This window comes from Neltuma alba, unplaced genomic scaffold, assembly GCF_004799145.2.
Source record: "Neltuma alba isolate B1F8T4 unplaced genomic scaffold, ASM479914v2 tig00012535_pilon, whole genome shotgun sequence".
Taxonomy (NCBI): domain Eukaryota; kingdom Viridiplantae; phylum Streptophyta; class Magnoliopsida; order Fabales; family Fabaceae; genus Neltuma; species Neltuma alba.
In genome coordinates, this window is record NW_021637000.1 from 193,809 (window position 1) to 212,064 (window position 18,256).

Genomic DNA, 18,256 nt, shown 5'->3' on the forward strand with positions numbered 1-18,256 from the left:
GCATTCTTGTGTGAATTTGAGCCACATCCATTCCATTGTTAATGATCAGTGCACTGTATGAAACTTAAAAAGCAAACTGTATAACGACTTATAAGTAACCTTCTAGATCCGCTTATCCATATGTGAAAATAAGCAGTTTTTTCCTCCCTTCCCTTCCTCCACGTCTGAGAGTACATATAAAAACAATCCATATTTTCCTAAACATGAGATAGAGAAGATCCGTCCGCACACTTAGCTCTATCATCATATTTATGAACACCAACCAATCTGAAATTTTTGTGGGACTGTGACTTGAATATACTGAAGCAGCACTGGAGTTGCGAGAAAAGCATAATCTGAAAAACTGGGTAGCCTTCCTTGTTCGTGACAACGTTACTGGCTTTAACTCTGCATTCTACTCGCCCTTGTCTCTTCTACTTCTTCCGCTGCTACGGTTTCTTTTCGCCGATTTCTTTGGCTGGTAAGAATGATTTCATTGTTTTGTTTTCTACCGCGTGCTTATTATACTGCTAAGTCTTTTTGGTTTGCATGATTAGATTGCTTGTTGAAAACATTCATCTTGGACATTTGGTTCGACAGTAGGTATATTTTGGGCCGTTGTTGTATGTGTTTGCACTGATAAATTCAAAATTACCTCGTGAAGAATTTTGCTTTGTGGCATTTGAATCATATTCGGTATAGTCTTTGCGCATGTTTGATTGTGTTGTGAGTATTGATGTTTTATAAGACAGTATCCTGGTTCTGAATTCTAAATAGATCCCGTATTTTGTGCTGATTTCTGCTAATAAGGTGTGCTAAGGACGTCGTTGTCAGAGATTTATTGAGAAGGCTGCTACACTATTATGGAGTCCTGCGATTGCCTTGAGCCACAGAATTGGCCCCTGGATGGACTTCTCACGAAATACCAGTACATCTCGGATATTCTAATAGCGTTTGCGTATTTCTCGATTCCTTTGGAACTGATATATTTTGTTCAGAAGTCTGCATTCTTCCCATACAGATGGGTTCTTATCCAGTTCGGTGCTTTCATTATTCTTTGTGGAGCATCTCACTTCGTAAGCCTGTGGACATTCTTCCTGCCCTCTAAAGGTATTGCTATGGTCATGGCAATGGCTAAAGCCTTGTGTGCTATTATATCCTGCGCCACAGCACTAATGCTTGTTCACATTATCCCTGATCTGATGAGCGTCAAAACTCGGGAACGTCTTCTCAAGATCAGGGCTGAAGAGCTTGATAGAGAAATGGGGCTTATTCTTACTCAAGAAGAAGCTGGGAGGCATGTCAGGATGTTAACTCATGAGATCAGAAGCACGCTTGACAGGCATACCATTCTCAAGACCACTCTTGTGGAGTTGGGAAGAACTTTGGGCTTGGAGGAATGTGCACTGTGGATGCCCTCAAGATGTGGTCTTCATCTTCAACTTTCACACACATTGAGTGGTGCACATGTTAGCTCCTGCGTCCCGACAAACCTTCCTATCGTTAATGAAGTTTTCAATAGCCCTCGAGCGATGAGGGTTCCACACACATGTCCCCTGGTCACTATTAAACCTGTTGTTGGAAGATACAGATCACCTGAGGTGGTTGCTGTGAGAGTTCCTCTTTTGCATCTCTCAGACTTTCCAATCAATAATTGGCCAGATCTTTCTGCAAAGAGATATGCCATCATGGTCTTGATCCTCCCTACCGACACTGGTAGAAAATGGCGAGATCACGAATTGGAACTTGTTGATGTAGTAGCAGATCAGGTCCTTTTTTATATTCCTTCTCTCTCATTACCGGCATTTTAATATTGCATAGTCTTCTAAATTCCTAATTGCTTTACTTCATCGCATTGTATATTAGAAATCTTATTCTGTATATCTGAGATTTTCAAGCATTAAAACAGGTGGCAGTAGCTCTTTCACATGCTGCTATATTGGAGGAGTCTATGAGAGCCAGGGATCAACTCATGGAACAGAATGTTCATTTAGATTTGGCACGACGAGAAGCAGAAATGGCAGGCCATGCTCGGAATGATTTCCTTGCTGTCATGAATCATGAGATGAGGACGCCAACGCACGCGATTATGGCATTGTCATCGCTTCTCTTGGAGACTGAACTCACTTCTGAGCAGAGGAGCGTAATAGAGACAACATTGAAGAATAGCAACATGTTGGCAACACTTGTTAGCGACGTTATAGATCTTTCTAGGCTAGAAGATGGTAGCCTTCAATTAGAATTGGGAAAATTTAACCTTCATGCGGTTCTGGAAGAGGTAATTGTCACAGATTTTCCGCTTCAGTGTTTTATAACAGTAGTAAGGAGTTAAGTTATTCTTCACCATGCTAGTTACCTTTAAATATGCAGGTTATTAACTTGATAAAGCCAATAGCATCTGTGAAGAAATTACTTGTGACTTTAACTCTGGACCCCGATGTGCCTGTCTTTGCCATTGGAGATGAGAAACGTCTAATGCAAACCCTTTTAAACGTTGTGGGTAATGCTGTGAAATTCACTAGACAGGGCTATGTTTCTGTGAGAGCATCTGTTGGGAAACCGAAAGTTTTGCAGGATCGGCGACCTCCTGAATTTTATCCGGCAGCAAGTGATGGTCATCACTACGTTATAATACAGGTTACGTGAGCATGTCATATCAGATATCTAAAGTCTATAGAGTTATTTTATTTGATTGCATATGAAAGATGTTCATATTTGCGTGCACGCCCAGATGCCTAGGATTCTATGAAAAAGACACCGGCTTTTACCAACTGTCAATGTAGCGATGGTAACCCAACTGTGTTACAGCACTAGGTAGTGTTTGGATAAAAACCAAACCATGGTTTCAGAAGTGCTTTTACAGATTACGAAGTATGTGGAGGAGGTTACCTCGTTTTGCGGAAAAGTGCTTCTGAAACCATGGTTTGGAGCACCCACAGAGCCTATATGACCCGAGTATCCCTGTTTGTGCAGGTTAAGGACTCTGGATGTGGCATTTCGCCACAAGATATTCCTCATATTTTTTCCAAATTTGCTGAGTCTCAAAGAGGACCAAGCAGTGGTGCAGGGCTTGGACTAGCCATTTGTAAAAGGTAGAGGCAGAATCCCAGCTTTTAAAGCATGCAGCAAACTGAACATAACATAAATTCTCGCCATTCAATTTGTTGTGGTGTTGACCTTAATAATTTAGTGCAGAAATCATAAAGGCGGTGCTATTTGTTGAAAACTAATTGTGATTTGTGAAGTTACTAACTCAGATTGCGGATATTGAATCAGATTCGTGAAACTTATGGAAGGTGACATGTGGATTGAGAGTGAAGGCATAGGGAAAGGGACTACAAATACGTTCATGGTGAAGCTCGGGATTTGTGGGAATGCCAGCTGCAAACGGAGGCCAAGCATATGATGAGCTCTTTTCCCGATAGACTCGCTATCAAACAAGTTTTTGAAACAAAGAACAGTAGCGTCGAACCAGGTGACACATCCGAGATTTTGTTTGTCCCATTAATAACAAATTTGTCCCTGTCGCTTCGCCATATTATGCAAAAGCAAAATAAGCCATTATTGTCTCATTATCTCTTCGTTATTTATTAACGTAACTGTTACTCATCCAGTTACATGATTGAAACCAGTTATTACATACTCCCTCCACTATTTATAAGCTTTCAAGTTTAGAAAGGAGTGTGATACATTTTATAAGTTTCAATTTAAATTTAGCTTAACATTTAATGCATATTTTCTAATATTGTCTTTAATTATTTTTCTCTTGTTAAATTTTTCCACACATTCTATTTCATCCTTTTTTTTAATTTATTATAAACATATATTTGAAAACAAAAATATATTTCTAACTTATTTATTATTTTAAACTAATTTTACCTATTTGTTTGTTATCCATAAATTAATTATTTGGAACTTATAATTAGAACCGGATGGAGTATTAGGAAGTTAACCGCAAGTCACGCATGTTATAAAATTTTAAACCACACAGTTCTATCCTGTTGTGTTTTCAAATTTTTCTGGCCAATCTTTCATGCACCGCCCAGATTAAAAGATTTTCGGTAAGAAATTGAATCCAAAGTCTTAAGTACAAGAAAAGGAAAATAACTGGCTTAACTCTGCCCTTGCCTAAGGCCACGGTTGGTTCAGTGGAAAAATGAAAATATTTTATCAGAAATGGAAGCGGAACAAGAAATAGAAATGAAAGTAAGTTTTACAAGTAGTTCGGTATCAAGTGAAAATTTCAATGGAAACTAGGATTATTAACACCCCCCCAGAAATTTAAAAAAAAAAAAAAACTTTTTACTCCCTCATTCTCCTTCAGCAACCAACAATGGCGCCCCCCCTCGGATTCTTCTACGCACAATCAAAATGCTTTGATTCATCAACACAGAACATCAACGCAAAAGCAGATCTGCAAACTTTGAACATCAAAAACTACTAGAAAGTAGAAACACATACATACGAAGCGTGAAGAGACCTATATCGATGGTTATCTAGATTTGGGAAGGAAAGAGTGGATTCAAACTTAATTGCATCAATTTTATTTAAGCTAACACTACATCCTAATTATAAATTATAAAATATAAAATATTCTAATTTTAAGATCTTGTTTATAAATTATAAATAAAATCTTATATTTAGGACTGAAAGCACTATATATTATATGCATGCCGTTGGGAAAAACACACATGCCATCGCCACTCTTGATCTCAGTTGAGAATTATGATCAAGAAGCTTTTATAGTTGTCTAGATAAGGCAAGAAGAAAGTGATTTCAGACACTACCCCAATAGAGAAATAACGGCGGAGGACGAAGAAGAATGAATGTTTGGAGAGCAGCGAAGATCACAATGGAGCATTAGGAGGCGGTGCCCAGGTAAGGAATCGTCTAGCAACATTTTAGCCAAATATAAAATACGGAGAGGAGGCAAGGCGAGACGGGAGGTGAAAAAGGCGGAGGTTGCAAAGACGACGAAGGATGTTCACTGTTCAGGTCATAAAAATAGTATCCTATGAAAATTATATTTCCTATTAGGTTATGTACCAAAGGGACCTCAAGGCTGATTGGAATTGCCAGGGTCAACAGATCAAGAGTTAATCACCACCTCACTGGATTGGTAAGAAACAAACATGCAACAATATCTCCGTGCGCCTGCTGAAAGAGCTACAAGGTTGGAATGTTAAACCCGGTGAGATGGTTTGCTAAACAGCACCTCACTCTAACATCAAGTATAATCATTAGGCCAAAAACTATATCTATTAATCAGAAACATAACTCTGTTTTCTCAAGTCTTCCTAAAAGAAAGGACCAATTCCCAGCACCATTAACTGTGACAGCGGCCCCGCGAGAACAAGTTAATGGGGCACGCTAGCATAATTAATTGGCGCAGTAAGCAAACAAGAGTAACGTCGGCTTGATAAGACGAAACCAAACCATTTATAACGAATTCATGTGCTTACATTTTATGTAAGCTAATTCACAAAAATGTGGATACAGACATTTCAATGCCCAGCATTTGAGCTTTTTGGGGGATACAAATCCATATTTCAGTGGTTTGATCTCACTCATAAACACCTAAAGAAATGTTGGTAAGTCACAATCCAATAAAAAAAGTCGGATCAAAACTAAAAGGATATAATTATACAAAAACTTGGCGTAACACGATGCGAGCACAAATGATGAGTTCATGAAACCACATCCGCGTCACATCTGATAGGTCAAGGATAGGAATGTTTAGGGTGTGATAAACAGCGTCACAGTGATCTAAAGGCCTAGAGAAGAATTTTGCACGCTACAATTTCATACCGAAAACGCAATCAAACGAAATAAATATAAATCATTGCTGTAAAAATAGTTGAAACTCTCGTACTTGAAATAACAATTAGAAATGTCTAATCCAACAAAAAGAGATTGACCAAAACTACATCAGGTATTCCTTCATGTGTCCCCTCACTTCTTGGATTTTTTTGATGCTCTGCAGAAAAAGCATATTCAATTAGTTTATGAAAAACGAATAGTCACAAACAATGATAGCAGCCAATGCGAGGCTATTAACACTCACTGGGCTGGCTGAGATGCTGTCGGAGGTGGTGTGGTCGGTGCTGCAGTAGGTTTCTCTCCAGGACCCTAAAGACATATACAGAGATGAAATGAAAAGGTCAATTCCAAATGTGCCGGCATCAGCCACAATCTATTATGCAAACAGACATCCGGAATTTTCCCAGGTGCAATGCTAGAGAATATCAAGATCATGATAGACACTAGAGGCCAACGAATTCCAAAGACAGATTCATCAACAACTAAAAGCATAAACTCACATGAGCCAGTCGCTCCTCCCTCCTTGCGATTTTCCTTTCCCGGCTTGCCTTGTTCTTTGCACGCTTAGCCTCAAACTGATCACTCAAAGTCTTCTCTCTTGCCTTCTCGGCCTTAGATTTGTGAATGCTCTCCATTAAGACTCTCTTATTCTTGAACACATTACCCTTAACTTTCATGTACATGTCATGGTACATGTGCTTGTCAATTTTCTTGGACTCCCTGTACTTGCGAAGCAAGCGTCTGAGCACACGCATTCTTCTCATCCAAAGAATCTTGGTAGGAAGTCGTGCTTCTCTAGTACCCTTGCGCTTACCTAGTGTCAGTCAGGTAAAAATTACAATTTAAAAGATTACGTTACAATTTTTCTTTAAAAAAATTTAAATAAAAATGCCTAATAACTTAATAAAAAAAGATGCCCGCCTACCAATGATTTTCAAAAGACATAACTCTTTTATGAGAAGCTATCTCAGATTGCATGAACTAGTTAGCAGTAATCTCGTTCTTTTTAAATCATTATGAAGACTGGACATGTCTTTGAACATGACAACATGGCCTGACGATCTTGTCTCCCTGAATTCAATTAACTCGAGAATATCACGCAAAAGAGAAAAATGACGAGAGGAATAAATACCATATCCAGAGTGACGTCCCTTCCTCTTGGCCTCCTTCATTCGACGGGCCCGTGAACGGGAGTGAATTTTGGTTGGCTTCCGGATGATGAACCCATCCTTAACCAACTTTCGTATGTTTTGGCCTGCAAATGAAACGTTATTACGAGAATGAGCCTGCGAAATTTCAAACACCACAACCAACATTGCGCCACATAATGATACCCTATCTAACATCAGACCCAGCTTAATAGGGCATTAGGGCTCCAGACAACTTGAAATAAAAGGAAGGTGTACAGTCTACTACACAAAAACATAAGTAGCGGAATCCAAAGTAGAGTCAAATAGAATGGAAGAAATGCATATTCCGTTGAAAAGGGAACCAAGAGGATGACTGTTTAAGGCTAAAGAAAAGCATGCAGCGAACCAGGCCATCCTAAAGTGAGATTACTAATGAAAAGAAAAAAAACTATTATTACTAATGAGATTAGCAATCTATCTTCATTATCGCTCAGAATTGCGAGAACCGGCACACCAATCCATGTGCCCAAAAGAAATGGACCTTGGCAATCAAAGCGTTCAAAAGGGGAATGACAAAATATAGAGATCAGGCCAAAGAAATAAGTAGGACAGTACAGATAACGGAGAAACAAAGACAGAAGGGAAAATCATACGAGAATTGGCCATGGATATTTCGTTGACTTCATTTGGGTCAAGCCAAACTTTGCCTCTGCCGCACTTGAGGACACTAGCGGCGAGCCGCTTCTGGAGTTTCAGCGACACCATTTTCCACTCACCCTCTCCCTTCTCTGCTGCAGCTGCAGTCGAAAGAGCACTTCGCGGCGGAGGAAACTATATACCACCCCTTTCAATTGTTAACCCTAGCTTGGCAGTCGTTTTGGGCCTTTTATCCTCCCCCGAATTGGGCCGTCAAAAAGGGGCCCAAGAGATTAAGACCTTGGTTGAGCCTAAAGCCCTTTTTATTTAAGGCGACGTTTCAATTGTTAACCCGAAGTTGGAACTTGGAGGCCTTTTATCCAACCCCATATTGGGCTCAGTGTAAAGGAGCCCAAGAGATAAGACGTCGATTGGGCCTAAGCCTTTTTCATTTTAAGGCAAAAATGGTCACATCCTATTCAAAATTGTGTTGGGTTCAAGCGGGGATGGAAGTCTCCCCATCTCGAAGTATATCAATAATTCAAAATATATTAATAAATCAACATTTGAAAATCAAGTTGCTTTTTAAAAGATAAAATTCTTCTATCTAATAAAAAAGATGGAAATTCTGCTGGATGTAAATGAGACTTATCGTTTACTATGTGTGCTTTTTACTAATTTGCTCATAGTGTTGGTGCAAGTTGAAATCCTTCAAAAACATAGTCATTTTTCATAAATTAGTCTTTAAAAAAATTTAATTCATTTATTTTTCAAAAATCTCCTTCCAAGGAAAAAAAAGTTTACTCAGTGATTTATACCTGCCAAACACGGAGAAGAAAACGCGGAAACTTTAGTCAGGAGTAGCCTGTAATCGTAGGCAAGGAAGTAGGCTAACAGATGCAGCATTGGCTTTATGGATTTGGATTTTTAAAAAATCTCCTTCCAAGAAATAAATACTTATTTAAAATAATTTATAAATAATTTTTAATCATAATTCATAAAATATGAAGCAAAAATATTTAAAAAAAATTGTTTAAAAACCGCAATACAGAATTAATTTTAAAACTTTACTGCAAGATTAAAGAAACAAACTAATATTAATTTTATTAAAAAAATAACGTTATTATCTTTTATAATATTTATTACGGGGTGACATATAAATAAAATAATTACAAGGGGACCGCGAATTGAGGAGCGGTGGGGTTGCGCGGGAATAGTGGGATGACAGTACAAGAGCAACGTCAGCCGTCAGCCAAAATCCGGCGGCGCCCACTGGCGCCGCGTCTTCCAAAACCAGCAGCCCCCACTGCTTTGCCCCCGCATCTCTCACCCCCCAGCTATGCCTTTCAATTTACCTCTTTTTACCATGTTACTTTAATCCGATCCGATATCCTCATCACTTTTTCTTTTTTTTAACCAAAAAAAAACCGGAAGCTAACAACAAAAAACCAAATTGACGTGCGGGTATCAACGTCCTTAAAAAAAATAAGAAAATTCTTATAATATTGAAACGTAAAAATTTTATACGAAACCAAACAACCTCTAAATTTGGTGATCTACCCAGCATTTATCCTTTTGGGGCAATCTCTTCGCCACGACAAGCTGCCCCCATTTGTCTCGTCAAAATTAATCTTCCCTCGTCATTATAATTTTCGTTCTCACTACTTAAAACTCCAAATAGTATCTAGCTAGATCGCGTGGCGCACACGCCGCTTCCATCTTTGTTTCCCCTCATCGGGACGGCACAATCAACTAATCGAATGAATTGAATTTAATGTAATTACACCTAAAATTCATGCAGCCCAAAATAAACATTGTTCATCAAGAAAAGCAAAGGGAAATCATTACAATTCAACTCGAAAACATCGGACTTAAATCGCCAGTTCCTCCGCCCATTCTGTTTCTCCGCCCTTCCCCAGCAAGCAAGAAGGAATCCAGTATCCACAGACACGAGCCTTCACAGGGCCGATGACGTCACCGAAACCTGGACGGCCTCATCGTCGAAGCTCCACAGATCGCCCACCACGTTCTCCTGTACATTATTGGACGCCGTCGATTGCCCGTCATAATATGGAATCTGATAGAACTTCATGCAGTTCTCGTACGCCATTAGCTCCTCCGACAGCTTCTCTATCTCGTTCTTCTCTTCCTCCGCTTCCGTCACCACCGTGTTCGCTTTTCCTTCCACGTCCATGTTCGAATCCTCACAGGAATAGCCGTTTCCTTTGTGACTCGAGTCCAGCAGTTGCATCCTGGAGTAGGCACACTCGGACACTGACACTGACCCTGACCCTGACCCTGACCCGCATCCAGAGTTCTTATCTCCAGAAACGAGAGTTGGATTGGTGTCGAATCCGAAGGAAGGAATTGTGCCCGCCTGGTTCAGATCATAGCCAAACTCCAAACTGAAACTTTTAGGCACATTGTTCAAGTTTGAGCCGTACTGTTGCGGATACAGGGGAGAAATGGGGGATCGGAGCGGAGGCGGTGGATTATTACGGCGAGCCTGAAGGGAGTAGGCATCGTCTTCATTGGGGAAATTGACTTTGGCTTTCTTGCCGCGGATTCTTCGAGCTTCTCTGTCATAGGCCCTGGCGGCTTCTTCAGCAGTGTTGAAGGTGCCAAGCCAAACACGAACCCCCTTCCTGGGGTCGCGAATCTCCGCGGCCCATTTACCCCAGGGACGCTGCCTGATCCCACGGTAGAGGTTCTTCCTCTGCCTCTTCACGGGTTTCTCGGCTTGCTGATCAACTGTTCCTCAGAAAGAAAAAACAAAACCGCATTCAATCAACAAGAAAGCAAATGAAAAGAAGATGAGGCGAAGGGTGTGGAAAGAGGACTGACCTGGGGAAGGATGGGTTGATTTGCGGGAGACAGAGTGGCCTGGCTGAGGAAAATGGAAGTCGAAGTCGGAGTCGTCATTTGGCTTGCCGAAAGAGTTGGGCCAGATGTCAGAGGCGGTAAGACGGCGGCCACGGTGACGGGGGATGAAGTCGGCGATGATGGCACCACCACACATGATCAATGGAGCTGAAGGCAAATCAAATGAAGCAGAGAGAGGGAGGCGAGGGATGTGAGGGGAGATCAGAGAGGGAGGGAGAGGTTTTGAAGAGAGAGAAGGAGTGAAGAGATGACGCCAGGGAATGCGAGGAAGAGGGTATAAGTAGCTGGGAAGATGAGGGGAGCGCAGTTATTTGGGTGGAATTGAGAACCTTCCTGGACGGACCTACCTAACCGCTTTTTGTCACTCGATTTCCTCTGCCTTGTTTTCCAAGTCTTGGCTTTTCTCTCTCTTCGCTGTTCGCTACGAGCCTACGAGGCTCTTCATTTTTAGTCTTTATCCATACCCCAGGACATTTTCTTTTTTTTTTCCGACCTGAGCATACCCCAGAACATTTGCCACTTGCTCTGTAACGCTTTTATTTTATTTCAGTAATAATTGTTATAGATGAAAATATTATGAGGAAATGTGCATAACTTGACAATAAAATTAAGTTTAAAAATTTGATGAGTACTTAATCATTTTAATGAAAACAGAATATAAACCACACTAAAGTTTGGTAGATTAATTTTAGAATTTGTAATATTTTTTAAATTTTTTTTTATCTAGTCTTCATTTCTTACGGAATAAACTAAAAAATGTATATTGTGTTTTATAAAATATACAATACCACACTCATAAAAAATGTATTAAAATTCAGGTGAGAACCAAAAAATATTTCTATTAAAGTAAAAAAATGTTTCAAAGTGATCAAACGCTTACTTTCTTTTCTAGCCAAAATAACCACACACTTGTTTGAGAGTGAACGACTTTAGAAAAATATTAAAATAACGTCAAACATGCCGCCGCTCAGGGCCAACCAATTCTCAATGGATTATACTTTATTTATATAATTCATTATTGAGAATTTTAGTAAAATTATACTGTATAAAAACTCCTTTTAAACGTTGAGGTGGTATGTTTGTGTATGTGTGCCATTAGTAAGAAATTATATTAGTATAATTAACAAGTATATTAATGTATTATGAGTTTTGTATTTATATTTTACATTAATATCAAAATCAGTATTAGACATTAATAATGATTATATTTTTATCGATGATATTGATTGAGGTATCCCATAGTGGTGAGGAGATCTTTTTACCAGTTCTTCCTTGACACGGGCAGTGGAAGCTTCTTTTTGTGGGGTCCGGTTCAGCTAATTTCCTATATAGAATCTAGAATTTCCTCCCATGCGTTGCACCTCGCACGTTGAATTGTACAGGCTGTATCATGGTACTTTACTCGTTGAAATTACAAGGTCGTGTGAGAATTACAAGCAATTTCAATGCGGCTTGCCAATCCATTGTTGGCATCGTATAATTAAAGAAATTATGTCATGGTGTTTTGTAACTTGTGGGGGCAAAAAAAAAAAACATAACATTTTTAAGATCAGTGTTATTTCTCCTTCCTAATTACTTCGTCCATACTCTTTTTAAGTTAGAGAATCTCAGTATTCCGTCGTCTCGACCATCCTTTGAATCTTTCTTTTTATGTTTTTCTTGTAAACTCCCTTGTAAATTACGTTGATGCCTGCTATGTCTTTATTGTGTTGTTATGATACATATGTGTATTTGTTTCTCTGTACTTCTTTTTCATATACCATATAATTGGATGTATTAAAAAAAAATACTAGGTCGATGATCATAGAAAATAATTACGAATGATTTCAGCGTGAGACTGCGCAACATCAGTTAAGTTCGCCATATAAATCATTTCAGCTAAAAAAAACAAAGTTTGGAAAGCTATCAAAATGAAAATGCATATATGTTAATTAAATCTGAGGGTCTATTCTGTAAAATTACATGGCTTTTTAAATGAGTAGTTAATTAGTTATATATGGTAGATACGTGCCTTAAAACGTATCAAATGCATGGCTGAAGAAAATATCCATATCTAATTTACCTTTAAATCCACGGTATTTCTGAGGAAGTCTCTGTTGTGAGCACGGTCAAAAACAACCTGTGGAACAACTTGTCCACTTGCACAACTACGACGACGCTTAATTAAGCAGGCGACAAGAACTAAATAACCATATTTAATTATGAGACTTCAAAATAAAAACAAAGTCAAAAGAGAATATGAAGAAATGGATTAGCTAGAATACGCAATAGCTAATCAAGGGTTTCAAAATAAAGATTAAAAATTACTTGCTCTCCCATTCTGATTCAATCTTCTTTCTTAGCGTCGGATTAAACAAATCATGCTAATAATTAGTCCGTGTAAAGTAAGTGGCCACTAGCTGTACTACTCGAGGGTTGTTGGCGTGCTCGGTCGTCCTGGGCGAGAAACCACGGAGCACATCGTATTGGGAGTTTAGTGGCAAGGTCTTTAATAATCCAAGTTGGCTTCTGCAACTATAAATTAGTGTCCGAGATCTGCGACTTTCAACCAAGATTGGATGTTTGCTTTAGCCTATCATATAGCCATAACATAGGACTTTTTGTATTTGCCTTTGGTAATTTAGTTATATTATTTCCAGTTTAATGCATGCATTCCATTGCAACAATTAACATAATGCGCTGTTATAAAGGGGCAGGAGAAAAAAGTATAAAAATATAACCTAAGTATAAGGACTCTTACACGCTGCAATATGAAAATGCATTGCTGTGGAAGGGGATCATTCGAAGAGAGCGAAACAGCAACTTGATTTTGAGAACATTATAGCCCTGTACTTAAAAGAAAATATCTTTTGCCATGGATAACGTTATATCATTGAACCTAATTAATTAATTGCTGAAATTATATATATCTTCCAAATTAATGTCGTTCCCCTCATAGCCTCAGTGGTAGATTTGACCAGCCTTTTTTCTTGTTCCACCAAACCAACGTATCGTTTCCAATTAAGTGCGCTCAAATTTTTTAATCCTGCACACCGGAATAATATAACCATGGCTGCATGAAGAGAGCGGTGGAATTGTCACTCGCTTAAATATTAGTATTTGGGATGCCACATATTTCTACTTTTTCCCAGATATGTCAAATCAGTGTTTGAGGGCAGATTCATTCGAATTTCACTCTGCTTTGTCTTTATTACCGGGTTCATAAGGAAGCGAGGTGGACAAAATCATTTTATTAACTATATATACAGTATCCTTTTACACCCAACACTAGGGCTGAGCAATGGGCGGGCTGGGCTAGCCCAATGGTTAACCCATAGCCCGCCCATTTATGAATAAACGGGCATGGGCTAGCCCATAACCCGGTAGTAGCCCGTTTGAGCCCGTATTAAATGGGTTGCGGGGCAGCCCGTTTGGGCTGACCGGGTTATGGGTAACCCATTTATTTTTTTACTTTTTTTTTTACAATTTTTTCAGCATAGTGTAATCTTATGAAGCTATTAATAAATTTTGCATACCAAATAACAAATCAAATATAAAATAACATCACATAATACTAATTATATTCAATCACATAACTTCACTTAGAGAGTTAGAGTCACAAACAATCAAAGCCTAATAAAATAAAAAAAGTAGCCATCAATCATAAAAAGTCTCAAACTTTAAAAGTTACAACTTCCACCTAAAGGATAAAATAAAAGTTCAAACAAACATGAAAGTTTGATAAACAATGAATGACAGAATGAGAAACAATATCATCAATTGCTCATCCATCTAGATCTTGAGTATCATCTTGTTCTGCTTCTGAATCACTTGAAATTGTTGAATGTGTGGCTGCTGACTCTTGCTCTGTAAAAACAAAACAAACAAGAATAAATTAATGTCATTAATATTAGACTATTAGTATAAAAAACATAATGCAATGCTGCAAACTCAATGATACAGAAATTAGTCAATTACCAATAACAATACTTGTACTCTCATCAAAATTATCAACATCCAAATCATTTGCCTTAGGCTGATTTGTACATAGCCAATTCTGAGCACACACGAGTGACTCAGCCATCTTTGAAGATAAAGAACTTCTAAAAGTATCAAGCACTCGACCCCCAGTACTGAAAGCAGATTCTGAAGAGACTGTAGAAACTGGTACAGCCAACAAATCACGTGCAATGAGATGAAGAACTTTATATTTGGAAGCATTTACTCTCCACCATGCCAAAAGATCAAATTTAGGATCAGCAAGACCACATAATCCAGCTTGAAGATATTCATCAATCTCAGAAATTTGCTCAGGTTTCTTACATGCAGTGCTTGCAGTGACTAAAAACTCTTGGTAGGTAGGGTCATCTTCAATAGCCTCCTCAACATTAGGGACTAACTCACTGACCACATCACCATTAGCAACAGAATCCACTTGCTGCAATGATTGCTGAGATGTTGATGCATCATCATCAGAAGGTTTGACATTAACTGCATACTCATCATATAGGCGATGCAAGACACTCATGACATGCTTCAATGTGACCTCACGTTTCATGGGATCATTGGAAAAAGCTCTATCAAAAACAACATTAACATATGTCAATTTGTATCTAGGGTCGAGGATTACCCCTATAATCAGCAATGGATTCATTTTCTCAATATCTCCCCAATACTTGTTGTACTTTAATTGCATCCTGATGGCCATATCAGTCAACAATGAATACTCACTAGTCGCACTCTTATGGAGGCTTGACTGGATTGCAACTATATGTAACAAGCATGTATTTGTGGTCACATAGTTAGATCCAGAGAATTTTAAGGTCATTGAATAGAACAACTTCAAGAAGACAAGAAACTCCTTTGCAACACCCCAATCATATGCACTAGGAGGATGAGTTGTGGCTTCACCATCATAGATTGTATCATCTTGGCTTGAATCAAGTCTAACCTTTTTTTTAAAATACTCCTTGTAATCTGCATCTTCTTCTTCCATTCGATCAAAGACTTTAACAAATTTTATAGCACTCTCAAGCATGAGATATGTTGAATTCCACCTAATATTAACATGAACAAAATTTTTAATGAAACAAAATCACATCATAAAGTGCAATGAAAACAAATATAATTAAAGAATTATCTAAATTACCTAGTGGGACAATCCAAGCATAGTAGACTCTTGGAGTCAATTCTCTCTTTAACAATAAGCTCCTTGAATTTATTCAATCTTGATGGAGAAGATCTAACAAACTTAATTGCATGCCGGATGAGCTCAATTGACTTATTCACATCTTTTAACCCTTCAGAAACAATCAGGTTCAAAATATGTGCCGCACATCGCATATGCATAAATTCACCATCAAGGATGAGACCATTCCAACCCCTTAAACGCTTTCTCAAATAAGCAAGTGCTGTATCATTGGAAGAAGCATTGTCAACGGTGACAGTTAGAACTTTATCAATGCCCCAATTCAATAAGCATGTCTCAAGTTTTGCACCAATTGTATCTCCCTTATGGTTTTCAATCACACAAAAATTCAAAATCCGTTTCTGTAAATTCCAATCATCATCAATCCAATGGGCAGTCAAACACATATAGTTGGTATTTTGGATTGAAGTCCAACAATCTGTGGTGAGAGACACACGGACTTTAGATCGCTTAAAATACTTTTTCAACTTTCTGGCTTCTTCAAGATACACCTTGTAGCAGTCCCTGGCAACAGTCCATCGTGAGGGAATTTTGAATCTTGGTTCAAATCGATGGATCATGTCTTTGAAACCCTCTCCCTCAACAGTTCGAAAAGGCATCTCATCTTTTATGACGAAATGTGCAATAGCCTTTCTACATTCCTCTTCATCATATACTTGATGAGTCAATGATTTACTAGAATTAACCGAGAAGATTGACTGTTGCTTGCTTGCTTTATTTGGATTTTTTGGACACTTTTCATAATGCCGCAATAATTGCTTTGTCCCACAATTAGTTGGATGGCTTGCATAATCCATCCCACAATAGTTGCAACGTGCACGATGTTTACCTTTTGTTTCACTTAGTGGCAACCTTGTAAAATGTTTCCATGCTTCAGATGTTTGCCTTCTTTTTTTTCTGGGTAATGGAAGTCCTCCTCCTCCTACCATATTGGTTGTTGACATTGTTGCGTTCTGTTGTCCAGTAACAATAGGAGATGTGACAGTGGTAGTGGTTTTAACATCATTAGTGTCCCCATCAGTCATTTGCACATCATCCATGCTATTGTTTATCTTTGAGTTGCTCATTTCTTCTATATTCCAAATCAATCACAATGACAATGAGAAATAACCAAGACAACTACAATCATGTTTATGTAGAAAACAAAGATAAAGCTAGTATTTCAAACATATTACTGTTTAGTTAACAACTTCAATTGTACGTCTAATACTGAAAGTATATTCAGGCATTGCCAACTTAAGACGGCAAATAAGACCAAGATTTGTATGCCATATTGGTTAGCCGGAGAGCCTATCTATGAAATGGAAATGTAAAGAGAAATCTCAATAAGTTGCTTTTAGTCGGCCCATTCATTCATTCCTAAGTTAATCTCTGTCCTACCAGTTGCCATGCTATGAAATGGAAATGCAAAGAGAAATCTCAATATGTTGCTTTTAGGCTAATAGACATATGTTTTAAACAAGCATCTATAAATCTATAATTCTTTAGTGAGATACTGAGATAGTGAACACTGACCAGCAAGCTACCGAAAGTCCAAAATGAAAGAACAAGAGAAGTCAAAAACAAAGTTTAAGTGTTTAACCGAAGCTACCGAGAAGCTGCCGTGAACTCGTGAAGGAGAAGTCGAAGCCGAAGTTAGAGTGTCAGTGAGCTACCAGGCACCAGCAACAGCGACCTTTGCTTCAATCTTCAACAGATCGAAGGACGCCACCAGCTACAACGACCTTTGTCTCAAAGACTCAAACTCTGAAACAGAGCTGGGCAAAGCGGCAAATCCGAAGACAGCAAGACGCAGTACAAACAGAGCTGGGCAAAGCGGCAAATCCGAAATCTCAAAGCCAAAATCACAGCCTCACTCTCTCACAGACGAATTGATTAAAGTCCATAAATCGCTGGAGCTCGAAGCAAGCTGGGCAATTGGCTCGAAGTTGAATGGCAGAGACGCAGTCACACAGAGTCGCAAACACAGTGACAGAGTGACAGAGCAAGGGCGGTGGAGCCGTGGAGGCGTGGAGCGGCAGTCGGCAGAGCAAGTGAGTGACACTGAGAGAGTCGTTCAGTCGAGAGATTGAGAAATGCCGTCGCCGTCTCGCCGAAATGGGAACTGTGAAGAAAGTCAAGAAGAAACGGATAATGAAAGTCGAAAGATTGAAAGGCTCAAGTGGCAAGTGCTCAACGCAGCTGACCTAATTGACTAATTGCAATGAATAAAAATATTTTTAAAAAAAAAAAAAACTTAAATGGGCGGGTATGGGCAGCCCGAAGCTTTGCCCATAGCCCGTCCCGTTTAATGGGCTGCCCGCCCATTTAAATTAGCCCGTTTATTATCTTCTATTTGGGCTAATTGGGCGGGCTTTAATGGGCAAAAAATTATTGGGTTATGGGCGGGCTAGCGGGTTATGGGCTATTTGCTCACCCCTACCCAACACGCGTAGCGGATAATAATTTGAAAGTTTTAATAAAACTGCACATATATACTGATGACGTTCGAGGATAATTTTTACTGAAGACGTCAAAATAGTGTGCCTCTATATCTAGCCGTCTGCAAAATAATATAAAGAGGAAGTTTCATTAAAAATGAAGAATCCTCCACTTATACTAATAAGGCTTCATAGAAGAT

The 18,256-nt window shown here is 38.9% G+C and overlaps 3 protein-coding genes across 4 annotated transcripts; 1 reads left to right on the forward strand and 2 right to left on the reverse strand.

The window, feature by feature from the left end:
* Positions 1-203: 203 nt before the first annotated feature.
* On the forward strand, positions 204-5,347 carry LOC114728381 (ethylene response sensor 1-like). Of its 2 annotated transcripts, XR_003738665.1 has the most exons (7): positions 204-460; positions 790-1,748; positions 1,889-2,257; positions 2,350-2,616; positions 2,953-3,071; positions 3,256-3,477; positions 5,337-5,347. XR_003738665.1 is itself a non-coding variant. In XM_028915283.1 (6 exons), the coding sequence occupies exons 2-6, from the start codon at positions 843-845 to the stop codon at positions 3,383-3,385; spliced, it is 1,791 nt and encodes a 596-aa protein (XP_028771116.1). In that variant the 5' UTR covers positions 204-460; positions 790-842; the 3' UTR covers positions 3,386-3,712. The 2 variants fall into 2 exon arrangements, 1 of the variants encoding a protein (XP_028771116.1); XM_028915283.1 differs by lacking the exon at positions 5,337-5,347 and having other exon boundaries at positions 3,256-3,712.
* Positions 5,348-5,666: 319 nt separating this feature from the next.
* On the reverse strand, positions 5,667-7,760 carry LOC114728385 (60S ribosomal protein L19-3-like). Its single transcript, XM_028915288.1, has 5 exons — positions 7,583-7,760; positions 6,932-7,054; positions 6,300-6,613; positions 6,044-6,108; positions 5,667-5,956 (listed from the first exon to the last, which is right to left on the reverse strand). Exons 1-5 carry the CDS (start codon positions 7,692-7,694, stop codon positions 5,932-5,934), a joined length of 639 nt encoding a protein of 212 aa, XP_028771121.1. The 5' UTR covers positions 7,695-7,760; the 3' UTR covers positions 5,667-5,931.
* Positions 7,761-9,312: 1,552 nt separating this feature from the next.
* Positions 9,313-10,658, reverse strand: LOC114728383 (ethylene-responsive transcription factor ERF071-like). Its single transcript, XM_028915286.1, has 2 exons — positions 10,410-10,658; positions 9,313-10,316 (listed from the first exon to the last, which is right to left on the reverse strand). Exons 1-2 carry the CDS (start codon positions 10,582-10,584, stop codon positions 9,523-9,525), a joined length of 969 nt encoding a protein of 322 aa, XP_028771119.1. The 5' UTR covers positions 10,585-10,658; the 3' UTR covers positions 9,313-9,522.
* Positions 10,659-18,256: the final 7,598 nt, after the last annotated feature.

Bases quoted from the DNA above. Each gene is read 5' to 3' on its own strand.
- LOC114728381 (XM_028915283.1), top strand. From the start codon at position 843: ATGGAGTCCTGCGATTGCCTTGAGCCACAGAATTGGCCCCTGGATGGA. The intron at 2,258-2,349 runs GTAATTGTCACA...TTAAATATGCAG, and splicing joins TTCATGCGGTTCTGGAAGAG to GTTATTAACTTGATAAAGCC. The intron at 3,072-3,255 runs GTAGAGGCAGAA...ATATTGAATCAG, and splicing joins GGACTAGCCATTTGTAAAAG to ATTCGTGAAACTTATGGAAG.
- LOC114728385 (XM_028915288.1), bottom strand. From the start codon at position 7,694: ATGGTGTCGCTGAAACTCCAGAAGCGGCTCGCCGCTAGTGTCCTCAAG. The intron at 7,055-7,582 runs GTATGATTTTCC...TTTCATTTGCAG, and splicing joins AATATCCATGGCCAATTCTC to GCCAAAACATACGAAAGTTG. The intron at 5,957-6,043 runs GTGAGTGTTAAT...CTTTTTCTGCAG, and splicing joins ACAGCATCTCAGCCAGCCCA to AGCATCAAAAAAATCCAAGA.
- LOC114728383 (XM_028915286.1), bottom strand. From the start codon at position 10,584: ATGTGTGGTGGTGCCATCATCGCCGACTTCATCCCCCGTCACCGTGGC. The intron at 10,317-10,409 runs GTCAGTCCTCTT...TCTGAGGAACAG, and splicing joins ATCAACCCATCCTTCCCCAG to TTGATCAGCAAGCCGAGAAA.